The sequence below is a fragment of the Callorhinchus milii genome, unplaced genomic scaffold, assembly GCF_018977255.1.
Source record: "Callorhinchus milii isolate IMCB2004 unplaced genomic scaffold, IMCB_Cmil_1.0 Scaffold19, whole genome shotgun sequence".
NCBI classification, from domain to species: Eukaryota; Metazoa; Chordata; class Chondrichthyes; order Chimaeriformes; family Callorhinchidae; genus Callorhinchus; species Callorhinchus milii.
Genome location: NW_024704760.1, coordinates 12,860,787 through 12,883,199, shown reverse-complemented (window position 1 = coordinate 12,883,199; position 22,413 = coordinate 12,860,787). Strand labels below are relative to the sequence as shown.

General features: G+C 47.1%; 1 protein-coding gene and 1 long non-coding RNA gene across 2 annotated transcripts in view; both read right to left on the bottom strand.

The window, feature by feature from the left end:
• Positions 1-454: 454 nt before the first annotated feature.
• On the bottom strand, positions 455-4,847 carry LOC103190335. Its single transcript, XR_489145.1, has 3 exons — positions 4,722-4,847; positions 3,718-3,882; positions 455-729 (listed from the first exon to the last, which is right to left on the bottom strand). It is a non-coding gene; the product is annotated as an uncharacterized LOC103190335 (long non-coding RNA).
• Positions 4,848-7,455: 2,608 nt separating this feature from the next.
• Positions 7,456-22,413, bottom strand: part of LOC103190338 (mitochondrial carrier homolog 1) — a gene marked incomplete in the record, with an annotated part of 37,559 nt that continues 22,601 nt past the window's right edge. Inside the window, 8 exon segments of the mRNA XM_042342141.1 lie at positions 7,456-10,682; positions 12,263-12,338; positions 12,625-12,692; positions 14,856-14,903; positions 17,026-17,119; positions 18,383-18,442; positions 20,668-20,719; positions 21,432-21,489. Coding sequence (XP_042198075.1) covers positions 10,614-10,682; positions 12,263-12,338; positions 12,625-12,692; positions 14,856-14,903; positions 17,026-17,119; positions 18,383-18,442; positions 20,668-20,719; positions 21,432-21,489 — 525 coding nt within the window.

Sequence of the window (22,413 nt, the reverse complement as noted above, 5' to 3'; positions counted from 1 at the left end):
CGGTGTAGGATGTAGAAAGCTTGATGACCCATTGTCTGGGTTTTGCAGCAGCTCTGGGTTAGCAGAGTCGAGAAGTGAGCGTGGAGTGGTACTGCACATCATAGAGCAGAGTGGAGAAGGTGTGGAGGTAATTTGAAGGTGTGAAATCAAGCTACTAGGGGAAAAAGGCCTAGTTGAGGTTAGGTTGGAACAGAGACAGCAGTATTATAGAAGTGAAGGAAAGTTGACATGATCAAGAACAGGATGAAGGGTATAAAAAAAGAGAGTTTTAAGATCATAACTCGAGGTAAGGAGTCAAGCAGGATGGCTTTGGCTTCGTCAACATTCTGTTGAAGTGCTCTGAAACTCTACCTCACTTGAAGGACGCTATATAAATGCAATTTGTTGAAGGACGTTAAGCTCTATTCTACCCTCTCAATAAATATTAGAAGAAAAAAAGAAAATTGTTAAATTACCTTGACCACTTTGTGAGAGAGGTAAACAAGGTCTCTTTGGGGCTGAGTTATCCCCAAGGTGATGTGCCAGGCGATGCAATATCGTAATTGATTTGAACCAATGGTGGTTTTGGAAATACAGTTTGACAGTGTTCGCAATGGGATGGAGTTACCCTAAAAGCAAAACTCTGGGGCCTCCAAGCCTTGGCTGTTGTCCATCTCCGCTCAAGTCTCCAGGACTAGATAAGCAGGGTGAGTTCCATTGACCAGAATGCGAGCAGCCTCGACCAATCACCTTATGAAGGGAATGGAAAAGCCAGGAATCAGGAATCAATTCACACAGAGATTTCGGGAAATCAGTACAAGGCACGTAGTGTGAAGAAATACAGCTTTGTATCTTTATGTTGTATTTTACAAAATATAGTTTCTGTCAGAACGACAACAACAAATTACATTTGTATAGAGTCTTTCAAGTCAGGAGGATGTCCCAAGGCGCTTGGACAGTCAAGGATTTGCACCTGAGCTGGAGGTTGGAATCAGGAGCGCAGGGAGGGTAGGGTAAGAGGATGGCTGAATGCACAGGTTGAAGAAGGGGGTCTTGAGATCAGCCTCGAATACACACTTGTATTAAAATGTGCAGCCAACCATTCCTACAGGTCAGATTCACAGCTGCCCTGCCTCAGACATTGCAGCAGTGGAATTTTTCCCAACTGTTGGAACACTCCACTATGGTCTAGATTTACCATGTCTAGGATTTTAAAGCATCCAGAGTTTTGCAAATTTTTGAATTCAATCTCAATTTTCAATTCTGAGTTCTGTAAAACGTTATCTAATGATGTCAATTATATTAAGGTGGAATTTCTGCACAAGTTTGTGCCAGTGTTTCTGACACTGTGTATGTGAGTCTCACACTTGCAGAGAATTGCTACATTCATCCAGCGCTGCTTTACTGCTCGCCGGGGAAAGCAATAGACTGTATAGTTATCACCAGAATGGGATTAAATTCCCTCCCATCAAACTATACAACCTACTACCTCACCTCGACAGAGATACTTGCTCTGGCTTCTTCGAGAAACAAGGATGAGAATGTCGAGGAAGCTGGCGTTCACAATCCACCAGAGGACGACTGTAACCAGCTCCAGGACAGGTCTAGCCTGACATGAAAGTTATTATTACTATTATGTTGTAATATTGAAAAAAATGAAGTAAAACGATAATATCATTAAATGAGGAAGTTACGACCAGATGGTTAGAGTCAGGGTCAGGACCATTATCTACGATTGCACAGAATTTGCAGGAATTTTAAAAATCACTTCTAATTTGAAAGACAGTTTTCCATGCAACCCCCAGGGACTAGAAAACTGGCTTCCAAATGAAGTTATGTTTAAGATTGTTTTCCAGAACACTTGACAATCTCACAACTTTAAGACAATGGTTAAAAGTTCAATTGTGAGGCTTTGAGGCACTTCAAGCGTAAGTGAAAAGACAGTGTAAAATGGAGGCAAATATCTGGCCTCTTTAATAGTAACAAATTACTGAGAAATCGGGAATGATGAACTCGAGGAGTCAGCAAGCAAGGGCAAGCAAGCTTCACAGATCAGACTCCCTCCAAGAAGGATTAAATACTCATTAAGTGTCTTTTCATTAAGATGGGCTGTCAATTGCAGCGTCATGGTGTCCCTCCGTTTATTTCAAATGCTTTCCAGTCAGTCCGAGAGCCTGAAACCTCCCCAAACAGCTTCCTGCTACTTCACAATCTTTTCAACTACCACAAGTCTGGTAGAACCAGTAATTACTGTCAAGAACGCTGATTGAGGTTAGGATACCAAACTCCTTTGGGAAACAGCTTGATGCTGTAATGAGAAGAGGATGAATTGTGTGTTCTGGAAGGATGAGATCAAAAGAAGTGCAGGTGTCAGTCAGCGCTTCATGACTGGGATGTGTTTATCAGGATGTTGGAAAAAGAGCTCGGAGACCTGACACTTCTTCCTGGAAAGCACGTTCTGATCCTTGTGTCCATGATCCCGTCCCCAGTTCTTTCTGTCTCTTCAGGAAAGACAGTAGATTGCATAGTTATCTCAGAGGAGGTGTACAACCTCACAACTATACAATCTACTACCTCAGCCCTAAGGACAGCTGGGACACCAGCTTCATCCACAGCATTCTGGACCTGGAAAACTGTACAAGCTTGGTCACGGAGAACAAGAGTCAAGGATACAGAGCAGAAACCCAGTGACATACAGAGTACACTGAGGTCCAGCATAATACATGGAAGACCAAGAGAACGGAACACAGGAGGGACCGAGGGAGACAGTTTCGTACAGGCAAACATTTCCTTTGCCCCAATGCAATAATAATATTGCATTTAATACAGCGCCTTATCACGCCTTTGAGACAACTCAAAGCGCTTCACAGATTATACTGTAAAGTGAATTGACTGTATATTTTGTGAGAGAAATGCGGCAGCCAATTACACACAGCAGTGTCCCACAACAGTCGTGGATTGACTGACCAAATAATTTTTTTTTAAATTGAAGGGATTGTTACCTCTAGAAAGCGATCCGTCAATCGACTAACAACCGGGATCCTACTTACTGCTAGTAAACCGAGGAGTGTGGAGTAAGGAAACTTGCCTCAGGTTTCCAGTAATAATGGAATAATGGTTCCACACTGGGGCCAAACTGGGTACCTCAGCAGCTGGCAGGGTAACACATCAGTCAGTCGTGTCAATATTCCCCAAACAGACTCACAGTTCAGGCTGACACTCCAGTTCAGTGATGGGGGAGCGCTTCTTTGTTGCTGTCCTTCAGATGAGACTGAGATCTTCTCTGCCTGTACAGAGTTAAAAGACTCCAAACACTTTGGGAAAAGAGCACAGTTTATCCCGGTGTCCTGGCCATCCATTACCCGGATAAATTGATCATTCACTTCATGACTTAGTGGATCACTTTGCTGTGCACTATACTGCCTGCCACATTTTCCTACAATTACACAGTCACTACACTTGACATCAATTTCCTGTGAAGTGTTTTGAAACATGCTGACATGATGGCGCGGTACCGCCAAACACCAGGATTATTTGTTATTTAGGATGACNTTTTTTTAACTCCATCAGAGACAAATGTAAATATAGAAAAGAAATGGTTCAAAATTCACAGCAGAGCTCTGTGATTATTCACACAATCTGCTTGTTTTGTGTTGCTGCCCACAGGCTGGCATTCCATGCAGGAAAACCACAGCAATAACACTCGCAAGAGAGAACAGTGAAAAGACAATCACTTACTTAGTGGCAGAAGAGAGCAGTGTGGGCGGGTGGGCACCAGCTCGCTGACGGAGCGGAGCCACAGACACTCACTGCCCTGGGCGGGTGGGCTCTTCCTCGTCGATGCTCCTCCGTTCTCTCTGCCTACCCCTCGTCCATGCCCTTGTCTGGCCACAACAGAGAAAACTGGCAGAGGGAAGTGAGAATTGAGCTGGGAGCTGAATTACTAAATAGGGAGTGTCGGCAAATCAATTAATAGCGCATTATCTGCTGCACCTTTACACTCAGGCCTGGTCTAACCCCCCCAGCGAGGCCCTGTGGGGTTAAACACGGTTAAAGGGAGTTTGCACAATTTCAGCTATTTGAACAGATCTTAAAGCTACACCTGCACGAGGCACTGTCCTTCCACAGTTTGTAACTTTTATTCTGTCGTCAGTTCGCCAGACACTTAAAGCAGAAATCCTCCCAGTGTCTCCGCTCTTTTTTTCTCTCTCTCTCTCTCTCTCTCTCTCTCAGCCTTTTGTCTGGAGTTGGCAGCCGTCCCAGGGCATAGCTCACCATCTCCCTCTTGAACTCTCTCTCTCTTCTCTCTCTCTCTCTCTCCCGATCTTTCACAGGGCCGGCACTGCTCGGCCCCGGCTGTTTGCACACACACGCACGCAGGATAGCCCCTGGTTCCCATTCCGATAGGCAAAGAAGGCCCTTGGAGAGCAGCGGCTGAGGCCTTACTGCTGCAGGTGGGGTCTGTTCAGGAAACCCCACGGCTGCACCTGATGCTTCTCACACTCCAGGAGAAATTGAAGCAAATGTTAGCTTTATCAATCGGTTACTGCGAAGTGGAAGTGGGGGGATTGTGTCTGTCGTTCTCGCTCAGAAAAAGAAGCAGTTTTGCTGCCAAATCACGTCTGGAACGGCAGCTGATCCGGATAGGAAGGCCCCCAAACACGAGCGAGGATTCTGTCTCTCTCCCCCCCTTTTTTTTGTATAAAATAAGAGACAATTAATTTTTGGAACGAGCTGCTCACTCTGTAGGACGCTCCCTGCAGAACACGCACGAACAGCACACACACCGCTCGGTCGGTGCCAGCTTTTTGTCTCCACTCTTTTTCAGGCACTCTGCCCGGACAGCCCAGCAGCCTTGACGTCACTCCTCCGGCTGCAGTTTGCTGACAAAGGTTTTTTTAAAAAACGTTGATTTTTAAAAAATAAATATATATAAAAGCATTTTTTTAATTAAAAATTAAAATATCCAGGTATCAATTAAAAAAAATTGCAAACCCACCCCGGCCACACGGACGAACGGAGGTTGTGCTTGATCCTGCCCGGCTGCAGAAAACAGCTGCTGAGTATTTTGGCTCCTTTCGCCTCAAGTGACCTTGGCACGGAGTCAAAAGCTGGTTTTAAGGCAGCGTCTGAGCGCGATAACTGGCAGCATTGTGGCTGGCCCAGCGACAGCGAGCGGAGATTCAGTCAGTCCCAGGGAAGAGATTCCTGCAGACTTTCCACATGGTGAACAGGGCGTGATTCGTACACAGAGGAGAAACCTGACTGATGGTGGCAAAGCGCCCCTCCCCCCCCCCCTTCCCTGTTCAAGCCTCCCATCACTCCCAGGGAACCGTGCCAGAAACCTTTAGCTCTGCTGCCACACTCGAGAGCTGTGTCTGAATGCCATCCATTATTAGTCTGGACCATCTCAGTGCAGTAAACAATCCGCTAAGTTAATCGGAATGTTGCAAAAGCCCATCGCTCGCATGTTTTGAAAAAGAACAATTTTTCTTTCACCTTTTCCGTCCTCCTGACGTGAAAGGTGCTGTACAAATGTCATTTTGTTGTGGTTGTTTCCCCTGCATACAAACACCAGCTACTCCACAGGAAATTGTGACAAGTTCACAGAGAGAACCTCTGGGATGAACACGCGCACGGGAACCGTCTCTCTCGTGAATCAGTCCCAGCACTGAGCTCCCTCTCACACTCGAATCAATTCCCGACTTCTTCTGCATCAGAAATGTACAGAGCAACAATGAATTATCTCAATGTCTTTCATAGGGAATTGCTTTAAAGTGTAATGGTTTATAGGGCAGATGCAGCAGCTAACTTATGCAGAACTGTGTCCGACAATCAGCCAATAGATGAATGACTAATTCACTTCTCTATTTGAATAACGTCATCAGATCTTTAACATCCATTGGATACGATAACTGGATCTCAGAGCAATGTTTAATTGAAAGAATGATACCTCTTTGATCTACTGTGCTTCTCCCAGCACCGGGCTAGTACATACAGTGTAAGTATAACTAACAAATTATATTTAACGAATACCTTTCACATCAGGAGATTGATTCAAAATGCTTCACAGCCACGCTGAGTGGGAATGTGAACTGGGGCTGGGGTTGGGGAAAGCATAGTTGAAATCAAGAGATAATGGTTTGTAGGTATTTACAGTCAGCACAGACACAACAGGCCACATGGCCTGCTTCTGTGCTGTAAATTTTTATGGCTCTAAAAAATGAGATACTGTATGTTTACATTTCTTATCAAGCAATCTCTTCAGAAATACCTGTACAGAACCCCAAATTACACTGCAATATCTGCACATTGTATCGCAAGTGATGATTTGAGGACCCAGCATTCGTGTCAGTGGTTAGGTGCAGAGTGAGTCAGATCCAATGTCATGGAGAATTATGGCACCTTTATATTTCATGCCAACCCCTCAGAACTATCTTATATTGATTGATTCACTCAAACACTAAAGGGAATCAAGTTCGATTTTTGATCGGTCTTCCAACTAATAGCAGAGAGCAAAGTGAATATATTTGCCTTCTTATAATGTCAAAACATGTCTAAGCACATCATAGAAATGCTTGTCAAGTTTACTTGTTTGTATTTTAGGTAACTACCCCCAAAAAATGTGGTCACTCAATGCAAGACTGTTTGTGGGTCACTGCTGTGTGCAATTATTTCCTGCGTTTCATCCACAAAATATAGTCAATTCATTTTGCAGTATATTCTGTGAAGCGCTTTGAGACCTCTCAAATGAGTGATAAGGCAAGGATATTATTATTTTTATATAAATTTAAAATTAGAGCTAAACCGGGTTGATGTGAGATCAGAAACCATTTCTTCACACAAACTTCCCTTGAGTCTGGAATGCACGGCCTGAAAGGGTGGAAACAGATTCAACAACAACTTTCAAAAGGGAATTGGATAGGTACTTGAAAAGGAAAAACTTGCAAGGATATGGGGAAAAAGCGGGGGAGTGGGACTGATCCAGCACAGGCATGATGGGCCGAATGGCCTCCTTCTGTGCTGTAATATTCTCGGATTCTATGAAGGCAATTATACAGCACAGAGGAGACACCATTGTGTCTGCGATAATAAATAATAATAATCCTTGCATTGATATAGCGCTTTTCACAACTTTGAGACGACTCAAAACACATCTTCGAGGCATCTCAAAGCGCTTCACAGAATATACCGTAAAGTGAATTGACTATATTTGTGGGCAAAATGCAGCAGCCAATTGCGCACAGCAGTGTTTGAAAGGGAGAGACATTTGGGAAGTCAGGTTATTAAGGGATATGGAGAAAAGGTGGGGAAATGGGCTTAAAACAATTGCCGCTAGTATTTTAATAAACTAGCACAACAGGCTCATTTGCTGTATGGTCTCCAGTTCCTATGTTGAGTTGCTTAGCACAAGCTGGATTGTAAACCCAGATTCTAGCTAACTCCACCCGGCAGCTTTACAAAGAAAATAAAAGATTAGTTGGACAACTTTTTTATTGAGAATAAAGGTGTACCTGGAATCTACATGAGGACTGGAGTCACTGAATACAACACAAAGCAATTCACCAGGACAAATGCATACAGGACATGCATAAGAAGAGCGGCAGCCATGCACTGAGGTCTGAGCGGGTTTAACACTTCCTCAATGGGAGGAGAAGTCAGTGGCAAAATCAAGCCAGCATTGTGGAGATGGTGAAAATAATCATCTCTTCATATCCAGCAGCAAGGAGACTCAGCAGCTCTCACACCTGAAACAATATCCACAAGGATATAATTTGGCTTCTCCATATTATTACAGTGGCTGGCTCCTGCGGAGTGAGCCAAATGGTGGGAGCAGAGGCAACCGGGGTCTCCTTGCAGCTGAACTGGCTTCAAGGTGATATGTTTGGCAACGGAATGTCAGAATCGAGTCAGCCTTCTGTGATGGTCTCTCGTCCGGTTCCTGAGCCAGGCGGGTCCTCAGTATTCCAGGTACTGATAATGACAGCACAGCCCACCCTGGCTCATCAGCAGGACTTGGAAGGGCTGACCAGTCACTGGGCAGGGATTCATCCCACTCAGCTCCTGTTAACTCTTCAAGGCACAGCCCTAACAGGTAGTGTGGTCCTAACTGAACAAGCAGTCGAGCAGAATGGAGCTGGATCACTCAATCACTTTTACACACCACTTAGATCACAGCAGAAATCCACACATGCCGTACACACACACAGCCACTGAAATATTAATGAATTACTAGGGAGAAAACATTAATGTTCAAACATCAGTAAAATTTGGTGAGAGGATGAATGAGGGAGAGAGGGAGAGGGAGAGGGAAAGAGGGTGTCGGAGAGAGGGAGACAGAGAGAGAGAGAGATGGAGGGGAGATGGTGGGGAGAGAGGGAGAGAGGAAGGGGAGAGAGGGAAGTGAGCAGTACACCCAACCTATTTTCCACAAAAACCTTGACGTTTCTGCACTTCTTACTTTTACTACAGGGCACTTAAAAGAAAGCAGCAGGGCTTTAATTGGTCGGTTAGACAGAAATATTTAACAAGTTTACACATTGAATCTCTCCGATGTGCCTCTGCCTTCTGTGAAAGTCAGCAAATCAATAGTCTGATAATAATGTGTAAAACTCCAGACGCTGTTAACTTATTTGGCCGTAAGCTTATTTGTCACTAAACAGATGCGTTGGTCCTATCATGCCTTTCATTATGGTTATTTCTCACTTCACCAGCATTTCATAACACAATAATAATAATCTTTGCATTTGATATAGTATGTCATCATCATGTCATCAAAGCGATTCATAAAATATAGAGTAACGTGGAGAGACAGTGTATTTTGTGGGTGAAAGTAATAATAATTAAAAGTTACTGCATGGGATGAGGCTCAGCACAGCTGCCAGCATTGAGGTTTAGGAAAGAAGAGGGATGAGAAACTGAGGAGCTTTCTCCCTTTGCAGCACTGGGGGTGTGTGGGTGTGAGGATGTGTGTGGTGGGGAGGGATGGGGGGGGGGTGCATTGAGTGGGACCCAGGAGCTGCCTGTATGTGTTACAGGGGCCACGTCGCGTGTGACATTGGGATGTTTGAAAACCAGTACCTTTCTTCAAATCACTAGCAAATGTGCATTTGAAAGAAACCACTTGATAATTCGTGTGATTTCTTTCTCGTCGAGCTGCCAGATCCCAAAGCCAACTCAGGAGAGACTCGGTGATGGGGAGCCTGAACCCAGTGCCTAGGAACGCTCTGAATTAAGGTGATTCTGTCTGAGTGCCGCTGGGACAGACCTGGGGGGGTTGTGAGGAGCCGTTTAAAACTGTACAATTTACAGCACTGAATAAAGCCAGCTCCCTGCCAGGCCACTGGAGGCCAGGGGTGTTCTGTGCGATAGGCGGCAGTAACTGTTAACATAATGCCACCCACAGGAATACATAACAAAAGGGCAGCCTAGAACCTGGCAAAGACACTTAAAATATTTTAGGAAAGATAAAAGCAGAGGAGAAATCAAGGTTTGTGCCAGTGTAGGGTAGGGCCCAGCACAGCCAGTTTGGTAGCAGGAGCTGCCTGTTCCTGTTATAGGGGCCACGTCACACTTGGCTGGCAGGATGGTGAGCACAGGACTCTGTCAAAAGGATTCACGCACGTTGCACATTCATGGAGCTCAAAGGTCACTTGGGTCGGCTGAAAACTGAGGAGCTGTAGCCAGACTGTGCGAGAGGCTACTCAGTCTGTGCTGTGCTGCAGACAAGTCCTGTAATGAGTTTTACACATTATATATAACATCACCTGTGTGAATAGGACACCAACACTAGATAATATAAAGGACAGTAGCCAGGAACCACAGCCCACTGCTCGGGATGGCACTTTGGTGACAGTTGCGCTGCAGTTGGAATCTCCTGGATTATTGGGCAGAAGCCCAGGCTTGGCAATGAGAAACACACTGATGTACTAGTGCATTAGTGCAGTGGATTTGCCTGTAATGGGAGATAACAATGTGGGGAAGGATTACATTAAGTTTTTCTCTTGGTCTCAGTGTCATATTGAGCAATTCAGCATCAGGTTGCAGAGCAGCTCAGAGCTCCCTGCAATGAATCCAGAGCTGACTCCACCCCAGCCAAACCCTACAGTACTCCACTGCAATAGTGTGCCGGTTCTAAACCTGAGAACTAACATTTCAGTTTGGTGGCAGGTTACAGGCAAAATGATGGTGTACAATTCCAGCCACTTCCAGACAGCTCAGCACCTCTATTGTCTTTGCCTGGGCTGGATTGAAAGCCATAGATCAGGGGCAGGATTCTACTGTCACAGTGAGTGGTTAAACTACCACAACCAGCGATGAAGTGTACAAACAGAAACACACAAACAGGTGTACGTCAGGAGTGCCCACCGAATGTGAACAAATGACACAATGTTTTACACTAGCATGAGATTTACAGATGTGCACTGTCAGCCGAACCTCTCCGTGCAGCACAGACTGAACGTTGGGCAAAGACCCTTATACAGCAGTGAGCACAGCAGCACACAGTGAGTAACGCAGCTTCATGTTTAGCTCACTACAATGTTCCTATGAAAATTATTTACTTGTAAACAAACGGGGAGGGGGAGGTTCTCTTCTCTTGTCCACTGGAGTGAGGTATGATGCGTTTGCAGATTTCATTTGGCCGCAACTTTCACCATAGTCATCCTGCGGAAGAATAGGCTGGATCCTCGGAACAGCTGTCCCTGGGGATGGAATACATCAACAGCTGGTTATATATTAATGCAGGAGTGAAATGTGAAACCAATCAATGCTCCTAAACTTACTCAGTAAACCACAATTTGCTTTCAGATAGTACACTTGATATAGGACAGCAACTCTGTATTATAGGGACAGAGTGGAACACTAAGCCTGAAAGGCTGATGGAAGCTGATTTGATAACTTTTAAGAGAGAAGTAGATCATTATTTGGGGAGGACAAGTTTGCAGGGCTATGGGGAGAGCGCGGGGGAGTGGGGTTGATCAGGGCTATGGGGAGAGAGCGGGGGAGTGGGGTTGATCAGGGCTATGGGGAGAGAGCGGGGGAGTGGGGTTGATCAGGACTATGGGGGGAGAGTGGGGGAGTGGGGTTGATTGGGGCTATGGGGAGAGAGCGGGGGAGTGGGGTTGATCAGGGCTATGGGGAGAGAGCGGGGGAGTGGGGTTGATCAGGGCTATGGGGAGAGCGCGGGGAGTGGGGTTGATCAGGGCTATAGGGAGAGAGTGAGGGAGTGGGGTTGATCAGGGCTGTGGGGAGAGAGTGAGGGAGTGGGGTTGATCAGGGCTGTGGGGAGAGAGTGAGGGAGTGGGGTTGATCAGGGCTGTGGGGAGAGCGCGGGGGAGTAAGAATTTTCAAACCAGACTAAGAGTTCAACCAATGTACGTCACCTACACAGGGAAATATATGTGTGTCTGGAATGCAATGCACACTTTGACGCCTCTGTCCCAGAGGGATGCACCCTGCTTATCTAATTCCGGTGAATATTATGTACAGGTTGCAAGAGCCATAGGTTGGGGATTCCAGAGTGTGCGCTGGGATAATTGATGGGAGTTTAACCAGTTAAACTGAATATCTTGCCATTGAGAGCGCTGTCTGGCAGGCTGATTCACTGGGGACGTGGATGGGGTTAATGGCTACGTGGAGCCTGGTCAAAGAGATTGTACAGACTGAGCTGAGCTTGTAAGAAACCAGTGAGCACAGTGTTTGAGAAATCCAATCTCGAGGTGATGAAGGCGTAACTTACGGTTAGTAACAGAGAGAGAGGGAAGCGGTGTGCTACAGAAGTAGATGGGCCCGGCTATAGGGTTTGAGAGAGCGGACATGTTCACTACCTTGATGAGCGGGAGCGGCCAGCTTGAGGTTAGCTGATAGCGATTGAGGCGCTGATGGAAGCCATTGGATGGCTTCAGTTTTAACAATGTTGGAGGAAAAAGAAATGACCCGGTAGAGCTCTGGGAGACTGCCTGACAAGCTTTCTTGCTGCTTGTCCAGCTAGGACCATCCTACCCATTAGGGCTTTGGCTTGCAGGATTAACAGGAGCTGAGTGGGATGCCTCCCTCCCCAGGGACTGGTCTGCCCTTCAAGTCCTGCTGATAAACCAGGCTGGGCTGTGTTGTCACCATTAGTGCTTTGGAGTCCTGCGGAAACACCTGGCTCAGGAACTGGACTAGAAACCGTCACAGAGGGCTGGCTCGATTCCAACATTCACTGCCAAACACAAGCCAGGACCATGTTTCCCACTACCAGAGTGCAGCACAGGCCATAAATGTGGCTGCTATCTCGTACCTCTGTTCTGAGCTGCTCCCAGCAATGAATCCAGGATTTATAGACAGGTGAATAAGGAGGAAGGCCTGCAGCCAAGCTGGAAAATAAACACAACCAAATGGTTGGTATTGACATTACAAATTTCCCCTCATCGTTTTTTCCCAAACTGAGCCTCATTACAAAGTGTGGTGAAAGAGTCTGTGTGAGAGTGAAAGAGAGAGTGTGAGGCAGTGTATGCAAGAGAGAAAGAGGTGGAATAAGGGAGATGTGAGTGAATGAATTAGAGGCTGGTTTCCATACATTTTTACACATTGCCTATGCATTGGGTTACAGTATTTATTTATCTCACTGGCTCTGCAGTGTACATCCTCCACTCCACTCACCCACAATTGTTGACGGCCATGAGATCTGCTGCTAATAGGAAGGGGTAGGTCACGATGCTCACAGCAATCTGCAGTCAGAAAAACAATAAAGGGATTATTGGGCATGTGGAACTATTCAACGCCTTCTTTCTCATCACTAGAAAACAAAGCAAGACAAGGCTTGTTGCCTCCTTAGCTTGAGCTGCTGTCATTCCCATCACTTAGCCTTGGGTTGTCCTACTGGCGTGAAAGGTGCTATACAAATGTAATTTGTTCTTCTTGTTGTTAAGCAATTACAGTAAAACTTGAATAAGTCTGATCTGTATACAACAAAACCATGCATTTATATCGCGCCCCTCACGCAGCCTAGAGTCCCCAGAGCACTTGACTGTGGTAGAGCATGATGCCGAGCCGGGAGGAGGGGGAGGTGACCATAGGCACAGTCAAATCGGAAGGTCTTTAGGCGCGACCTGAAGATGGTGAAGGAAGGGGCAAGGTGGAGGGATAGAGGAAGTGTGTTCCAGAGTTTTGGGACATAGTGGCTGAAAGTGCAGCCACCAATGGTGGAATAGAGGGCACATGGGATATGCAGGAGGCTGGAGCCAGCCGAGCGAAGGCAGTAGGTTGTGGGTTGGGGGATGAGCAGGTTGGAGAGGTAGGGAGGTGCCAGAGTTTGAACGGAGTTTGAAAACGAGTGTGAGGATCTTGAAATTGCCCCTTTCTTTGATAGGAAGCCAGTGGAGTCCGGCTAGAGCTGGTGTGATGGGGTATGGAGTTTAGTGTGGGTGAGTATGCAGGCGGAGGAGTTTGGGATCAGTTGGATCCTGTACATGGTAGAGCTGGGGAGACCGGCAAAGAGGGGATTTGAGAAGTGCAGTTGGGAGGTGACGAACGCTTGGACGAGTGTTTGAGCAACATTCAGTAAGAGGCAGGCAATATGGCGGAGGTGGAGGAAGTGGTCCTGGTCAGGGACTGGATGTGAGGAAGGAAGGACAGCTGTGGGTCGAACCTGAAGCTTGGGTTACGCACTAGTTGAGTTTGAGGGATAGGCTGGGGAGGTTGAGGAGGTCAGAACCACAGGATAGTAGATGTTGACGGGAGGCTTTCACATCGGGAGGATGTCTCAAGGTGCTGGACAATCAGTGGTCAGGACCCGAGCATGGGGAGGGGTGGGGTAGGGGTGAGGGAAGGCAGAGGTGGGAGGGCACGATCAAAGAGGAGGGTCTTGATACCGGCCTTGAAGGAGGCAAGGGAGGAAGCGAGGCGAAGGGACCGTGGGATGGAGTTCCAGAGTGTGGGGGCAGAGAGGCTGAAAGCCCGGCCACCGATGGTAGGGCGGGTCGGGAGGGAGACATGGAGCAGGCTGGAGCCTGATGAACGGGCAGGTTGGTAGGGAGTTAGCAGGTCAGAGAGGTAGGTGGGGGCAAGGCATGGATGGCCTTGCACGTGAGGATGAGGATCTTGAATTCAAACCTCTGAGGGATGGAGAAAAGTCGAGAGAACATTTTATAAATCGAGTATAAATCGTATAATCGTCTAAGTTATACATCTATCCAAGTCCCGTTCAAGAGTTTCTAGTCTATGCAAGTTTGACATAACTCATACTTTGCATAAGTCATATTAAATGTCTGGTCCCAACTAATACGACTTAGATACTGTACTATCTCCAACACTCTCCCAATCAGCATGTTGTGTTTGTTTTTCCACACAAATAGCGGTTGTTGTAGTTACTCCATGCAGACAGTGGAAATAGCCTCACAGAGTGAACACTGTAAGAATTTCCAATCTTAGAAAATCTTTTCCCCCTTGGCTCATCCCTATCATCAGACACAAAGCCACAGTGAGTGAGTCACTGGGTTCTGTTTAGACTATATTTGTGCTTTGGACACTGGATGTTTCTGATGTGCAGTGACAGCAATCTGTGATCATGTTTCTCCATCAATTTCAAGCTAAGTCAGTGATGTGAACAGTCACACCAAAACAATACTAAACGTGCATCTGATGAAATGAAAAAGAGAGCGAATGAGCAAGTGAATGAGAGAGAGGTAGAAAGCAGGGAGATGTGTAGAACGAGAACAAGAGAAAATTGTAAAGCCATATTCATTGAGATGGAAAGTGGGACAGTCAAAGTGTGAGAGTTAGAAAGGCCAAAGGTGGATGGACTGACCCCCCCCCCCCACACACACACAAAGAGACATGCATTCCATTCTCTCTCTCTGGTCAGCAGTCAATGTAGGCCAGACTGTACTCACCCCCATAACAAATTTAGTGTAGCTTCTGATAGCAGCTGCATGGCTGAACTGCAGGAAAAGAGAGAGGAACAGAATCATAGACAATGTAGTACAGATGGAAGCTACTCGGCTCATCGCGCCTATGTGATGAGCTCCACCACTGGAGTTAACCTCTCTGAGTCTGGTATCTTGTTCTCTCCCCTCATCATTTCATATTATTTCTCTTCATTTATTCAACTAATTCTCTTTAAATGCTGCTTGTGGGGTGATAATGACAATTGGCTGTCGTGTTTGAGTATGACGGTTTGTGGGACAGCAACAAACAACAAAAATTACATTTGTGTATGCAGTGCCTTTCATGTCGGGAGGACATCCCAAGGAGCTGGAAAGTTAGTGTTTTGGACCCGAGCTGAGGCTTGGGATCGGGGAGGTTGGAGAGCAGGGAGGGAGGGAGATCAAAGGCACGGTCGAAGAGAACGAGTCTTGAAGGTGGCGAGGGAGGGGGCGAGGCGGAGGGACTGCGGGATGGAGTTCCAGAGGGTGGGGGCAGAATGGCAGAAGGTCCGCCCGCCAATAGTGAGACGCGCGAGATGGGGTCGTGAAGCAGGCTGGAGCCCGCTGAGTGGAAGGAGCGGGAAGATTGAAAGAGGGTTAGGAGGTCGGAGAGGTAGGGGGGGAGCAAGACCATGGAGGGCTTTGAAAGTGAGGACCAGGATCTTGAACTGTATCCTCTGTTTGATGGGAAGCCAGTGGAGTCGGGCGAGGATGGGGGTGATAGGGTCACGAAGCCTGGTACGGGAGAGGACATGGTCTGCAGAGTTCTGGATGATCTGCAGCCTGTGGAGGGAGGAGTTGGGGAGGCCGACAAGCAGGGAGTTTATGTAGGGACACTGCTGTGCACAATTGGCTGCCGGGTTTCGCCCACAAAATATACAGCCTTTACTTTACAATGTATCTTGAAGCGCTTTGAGACATCCTCGCGACGTGAAAGGCTCTACATCAAATGTAAGGATTATTTTATTCTTCATCAATCAAAATCAGTAATAATTGTTCCCAACATATCCTCCCAAGCTCTCACACAACTGTGAAGATTTCCATAGTTTCATCCTTAACCACTCTTCCAATGAAAACAGTCTAATCTCTGTAAATAAAGGCCTCACAGTACTCAAAGAAGAGATCAACTCTGTACACCAGCAATGTTTCAAGAAAGGTATTGCTGATTTGAAGTAGACACAGGCAAGTTGAATCTCACTCTTACTTGCCGAGTGGAGGGAGAACCTATCCACTCCCTCCCCTCTGCCTACTCCGAGTCCCCGCCCAGTCCGCCTCACCATTGACGGTCGCGCCTTCAGCCTCTCTGCCCCATTCATGTGCTCACTCCCTTGCCTGTTTTACGGCACGTCTCAAGACACCTACATCTTCGACCGTGTTTTCGGTCAGTGTCCTACCCCTATCCTCCCGGCTTTCCACCCCTCCTAATCCCGATCCCCTGCTCGGGTCAAAATCCCTGACTGTCCACCGCCTTGAGACATCCTCCCAACATGAAAGGCGCTGTGTAAATGTAATTTATTGTTACTGTTGGTGAGTGTGCCTTTTGGCTCTTCCAGAGGGAAATAGCCAGATCCCAGGCTTCCTTGAAGCACAGACACAACTAAAGCACAAAGGTCCACTCTAGATACATGTGGCTCCTTCTGGTCAGTGTCTTCACTAGAATGGACCAGGTGAGGAGCTTCACTCGTGTTTTCGTGAGTTTGGGGATAGGGAGTACAAGCCTGGGGGCAGGGACCTGCTGCACGACAACAACAACAACAAGCTTACATTTGTATCGCATCTTTCACATCGGGAGGACGTCCCAAGGCACTGAATAATAATCCTTGAACTTGATATTTCACGTCTTCTTTCTCACTGAATAGACTGTAAAGTGAATTGACTGTATATTTGTGGGTGAAACACGGCAGCCAATTGCGCACAGCAGCGTCCCACAAACAGTCATGGATTGAAGTGACCAATTTATTATTGTTTTTGTATTTTGGAGGGATTATTATCAGGTGTATGGAGGAAGGAAACTTGCCCAAGATTTCGCCCTGCCTGGAATTGAACCCAGGTGTCTCACTTGCAAGGTGAGTGCTCTTACCACTGAGCTACAGGACTCCACTATCACTAAGCCGAAGAGATGAGACACAAAACTTACATTATCATCCACTACATAGGTGTTAATCAGGTGTGACAGGAGGTTGCAGGACCACAAGAAAACAACATCACTCAGTAGATATGGAATTAATCCCCTGAGAACATAGAGAGAACAAAGGATTGATAAGACCTTCAGCAATAAGATGATCATCATTCACACGACAGCACACAAATACCCCAGCAATTCAACTCAGGCACAAGAACCTTTGGAGAGCGAGAGGACCTTGGTTCAATTCCCGGTGGGGTAAAACATTGGGCAAGTTTCCTTACTCCACATGCCTTAGTTTACCCAGCAGTAAGCAGGAACCTGGTTGTTAGTCGTTTGGCTGATCGCTTTTCTGGGGGTAATAATCCCTCAAAAAAAATAAGAATGATTTGGTCACTTCAATCCATGACTGTCTGTGGGACGCTGCTGTGCACAATTGGCTGCCGAGTTTCGCCCACAAAATATACAGTCAATTCACTTTACAGAATATTCTGTGAAGTGCTTTGAGACATCTGGAAGACATGATAAGGCACTGTATCAAATGCAGGGATTATTACATAAGAAAAGAAAGAGCTCAGAGAGAGACTTCACAGGGGTGCAAGTGATAGGAATGCAGGGATGAATTATATTCGATTATATTGTATTAAGATTAGGGGCATTTAAAAGAGGCATTAAAAGTACAGTAAACCTCACATAAGCCATATCAGTTGGGACTCTATATTTAATATGACTTATACAAAATATGAGTTATGACAAACTTGCATAGAATATAAACTCTTGAACTGGACTTGGGCAGATATATGACTTAGACGATTATATGATTTATACAGATCACTTATGTGAGTTTGTTTTTACTGTAATTGGCAAAATTCAATTTGTATAGCGGCTTTTACGTCGGGAGGACATCCCAAGGCTAAGTGATGGGAATGACGGCAACTCAGGCCGGGGAGGCAACATTCCTTGTGTTGCCTTGTTTTCTTGTAAGGAGAAAGAAGGTGTTGACCAGTTCCACGCAGGTCCATTGATCCCTATATTGTTTTACTGCACTGAGGGTCTTTACTGGCTGGGTGAGGCAATGGGATGTTAAAGGAATGGGGGGAGGAAAAGACGAGGAATTCAAACCAGTAATAATTTGAGTAAAAGCTATAGTCCACACCCTTGGAGAACTATGTGTTCTAACTAAACTAAAAAAAATTGGTCACTTCAATCCACGACTGTTTGTGGGATGCTGCTGTGTGCAATTGGTTGCCACGATTCGCCCACAAAATATTCAGTTAAATCACTTTATTATATATTCTGTGAAGCTCTTTGAGCCGTCTCGAGGATATGATAGGGCACTATATCGAATACAAGGATTATTATTATAACTCACCCGAAGAATCCGAGGATCCCTTCTTCTTTGAAGATTCTCCCAATGGAAGCGAAAACAGTGCTGCATAGAAATGGACACATCCCATCAGAAGCTGAACACTGTAACAACAGAAGCTACACTAATGGATAGTACTAATAACAACTTGCTTTTATATAGTGCCCTTCATTCAGGGGTAGCGTCTCGGAGCATTTGACAGTGGCGTAGTCTGACTCCGAGCCGGGAGAGGGAGGTGGGAGGTGACAGTAAGCATGATCGAAAATGAAGATCTTTAGGTGGGATCTGAAGGTGAGGAGGGAGGGGGCAAGGCGGAAGGATTGACGGCGAGACTTCCAGAGTTTTGGGCCGTAGTGGTTGAAGGCACAGCCATCGATAGTGGAGCGTAGGGGACGAGGGATAAACAGGAGGCAGGAGCCAGCCGAGCGGAGGTAGATAGAGTAGCAAATACTTTGTGTAAGTGAGGGTGGGGGTAATGATGGCTGTTTGTAAGGGGGTGGGAATAGTGCCAGAGGAAAGGGAGAGGTTCTTGATGTAACTGCATTCGATACTGCTTCTTTCACGTCAGGAGTGTCAGCCTGGTTCAGTCAGTAGTGCTCTCACCTCTGAGTCAGAAGGTTGTGAGTTCAAGCCTCATGTCGGGACTTGGAATCACATAGTCTGAGCTGACACTCCAGTGCAGCCCGGGGTGGGGGGGGGGGGAATTGCATCATTGGAGGTGCCGTCCTTCAGATGAGACATTAATCTATTGGCTGTATCCTGTGAAGCGCTTTGCGACGTCTCGAAGAAGTGATAAGGTGCTGTATCAAATGCAAGAATTATTATTATTATAAACCGAGGTCGTATCTGCCTATTCAGGTGGATGTTAAAGATCCCATGGCACTAATGGAAAAAGGAGGCAGTTTCTTCCGGTGTCCTGACCAACAATCCCCCAAATAAAATCAGTTGCTCACTCCACGGCTGTTTGTGGGACATTGCTGTGCGCAAAATGCCTGCCATTTTCGCTCACATTCAGTCAGTGAAATATATAATGAATTCACTTTACAATATATCCTGTGAAGTACTTTGAGATGTCTCTATGACATTATAAGGCGCTTATAAGATAAGGTGATAAGATGATTACATGATACAGGAAGCTGATCAGACAGCACACAAGTACCCTAGTAATCCAACTCAGGCACAAGAACCTTGGGAGAGCGAGAGACCTGGGTTCGATTCTCGGGCAGGGCAAAATGTTGGGCAAGTTTCCTTACTCCACTCACCTCTGTTTACCTCTGTTGAGAGGCTCAGGATTGGTGTAAACTGCCCACTTATACAACATGGGATGCCAGCGGGAGAGGCCAGGTGGGGGGGGGGGAGTGGCTATCTCACCAGAGGAGGGGCTATCTCACCGGAGGAGGGGCTATCTCACCAGAGGAGGGGCTATCTCACCAGAGGAGGGGCTATCTCACCAGAGGAGGGGCTATCTCACCAGAGGAGGGGCTATCTCACCAGAGGAGGGGCTATAATAATAATAATAATAATCCTTGCATTTGATATAGCGCTTTTCACGTCGGGAGGACGTCCCAAAGCGCTTCACAGAACACACTGTAAAGTGAATTGACTGTATATTTGTGGGCGAACGCGGCAGCCAATTGCGCAGCGCAATGTCCCACAAACAGTCGTAGATTGAAAATGACCAATTTATTATTGTTTTGTTTTGGAGGGATTATTATTAGGCTCTGTGTGGAGTAAGGAAACTTGCCCAAGGTTTCGCCCTCTGCCTGGAATTGAACTCAGGTCTCTCACTTGCAAAGCGAGTGCTCTAACCACTGAGCTACAGGACTCCTTTCTATCCCATTAGAGGAAGGGTTACCTTACCAGAGGAGGAGTTATCTCACCAGAGATGGGGATAATTCACCAGAGGAGGGGCTATCTCATCAGAGGAGAGGCTATCTCACTGGAGAAGGGGTTTCTTCAAAAAAAATTATAATAATTTGGACACTTAATCCACGACGGTTTGTGGGGACACTGCTGTATGCAACTGGTTGCCGTGTTTCGCCCACAAAACATACAGTCAATTCACTTTACAGTCTATTCTATGAAGCGCTTTGAGATGTCTCAAAGACGGGAAAAGGCACTGTATCAAATGCAAGGATTATTATTATTACGCTGTAATTCTCTGCAGAAAGCCAGGTAAGCAGAGCAACATATTACTCTGGCCTGTCACCATCATGTATGACTTCTCAGAAACTCTACATGTTTATAGTGTATTCACAAGCAGTAAATGACATGAGAGGAAGGGCTTTTACCTGTACTTGGTCTCTCGCCCAACAAATTGAACCATGCTACGTGCAGAAATCACTGCAAGAGAAACACAATTATTCCACTGAACACAGGTGTTAATCAACAACATAGACACAGCCCCACAATAACAACAAATTACACAGTGCCATTCTAGTTGGGAGGACATCCCAAGGTGCTGAACAGTTACAGATTTGGACCTGAGCTGGGTGTTGGGATCAGCGGGGATGGAGGGCAGGGAGGGTGGGGGTAGAAGTGCGGTCGAAGAGGAAAGTCTTTAGATGAGCCTTGAAGGAGGCAAGGAAGGGGAAAAGGAGCTCCTCATTTTATGGGAAGTGTGTAAGGGGAACTAACCAGCAGTGCATTAGTGAGTGTGTAAGGTGCCCAGGAAGTATGTATAGTGTCTCAGTGTGCAAGGTGCTTGGTCAGAGTGTAAGATTCCCCAATGAGTGTGTAAGGTGCCCCACTGAGTGTGTATGATGCCCAGTGAGTGTGCAAGGTGCCCCAATGAGTCTGTAAAGTGCCCTAGTGAGTCTGTATGGTGTGTAATGTACCACAGTGAATGTGTAATGTGTCCCAGTGAGTGTGTAGTGAGTGGATAGCGTGTATGGTAGTGAGTGTGTATGGTGCCCCAGAGAGTGTACAGTGCCTCAGTCAGTGTGTAAGGTGCCTGGATGGTCACCCCGGGCAAACACTGAAACCATGAATATCTTTGTGACACCCCCTGCCCAACGTTAGGAGCTGAGATGCTCCACATAGGAGCAGGTCTTACCGTGCAGAGGGTGAACGATGACCCGAGAAAAGCACAGCACCACCATCTCATGAGAGGTCTGCAATAAATCGCGAGAAATCAGCATCACCTCCCAGCCAACGATCCCACAGATTCAATGCATAGCTTTGGGAACAACATTACACCCAGAGAGCTCTGAAGCTGTCAAGCACTACCTCTCCCTGTGTAACAGGGCGCTTCCTGAGTGTCAGTGATATGGTGCGGGGTGCAGGGTTCAGGGTGCAGGGTGCGGAATGCGGGGGATGCAGGGCGTGGGTGTGTGGGGTGCGGGGGGGTAGTTGAGGGTGCGGTGTGCGGGGGATGTGGATCGGAGGCTGTGCGGAAATGTGGGGCATGGGGGATGCGGGGGAATGTGGTGTGGGGGTTACAGGATGTGGGGGGGTGCGCAGTATGCGGGGTGTGGGTTGCGGGGTATGGAGTGCAGGGTGTGGGGTATGTGTGGCGGGGCATGTGGTGTGGGGTGTGGGTTGCAGGGTTTGGGGTACAGGGTGTGGGGTGCAAGGTGTGTGTTGTGGGGTGTGGGTGTGTGGCATGGGGTGCGGGGTGCGGAGTGTGTGTTGTAGGGTGTGGGTTGTGGGGTTTGTGGGATGTGTGATGTGGGTGCCGTGTGCGTGGTGTGGGGTGCGGGGTGTATGGTGTGGTGGCCATAACAGATTCTCCAAACTATTCTGTTCCAAAATATCAGTGCTCTCTATGCTGAGTGTTGAAGCGCGAGACAAAGCCTTCCTTCCCTGTCACACAGAGCTTCCCGCGGGAGGACATGGAGCATGTGTCCAACAAGGATAGCCTGAAGACATCCCTCCAGAAAGTGGTGGCAGAGGTGAGTCTGCTTTATTGAGGGGTTGGTGCTGAGTGAGTGGAACAGAGGGGGTGGGGGCGGGGGTGGGGGCGGGGAGGGGGACGAGGGGTGGGGGCGGGGGAGGGGGAGGGGGACGGAGGGGGGGGGGGGGAGGGGAGGGGACGT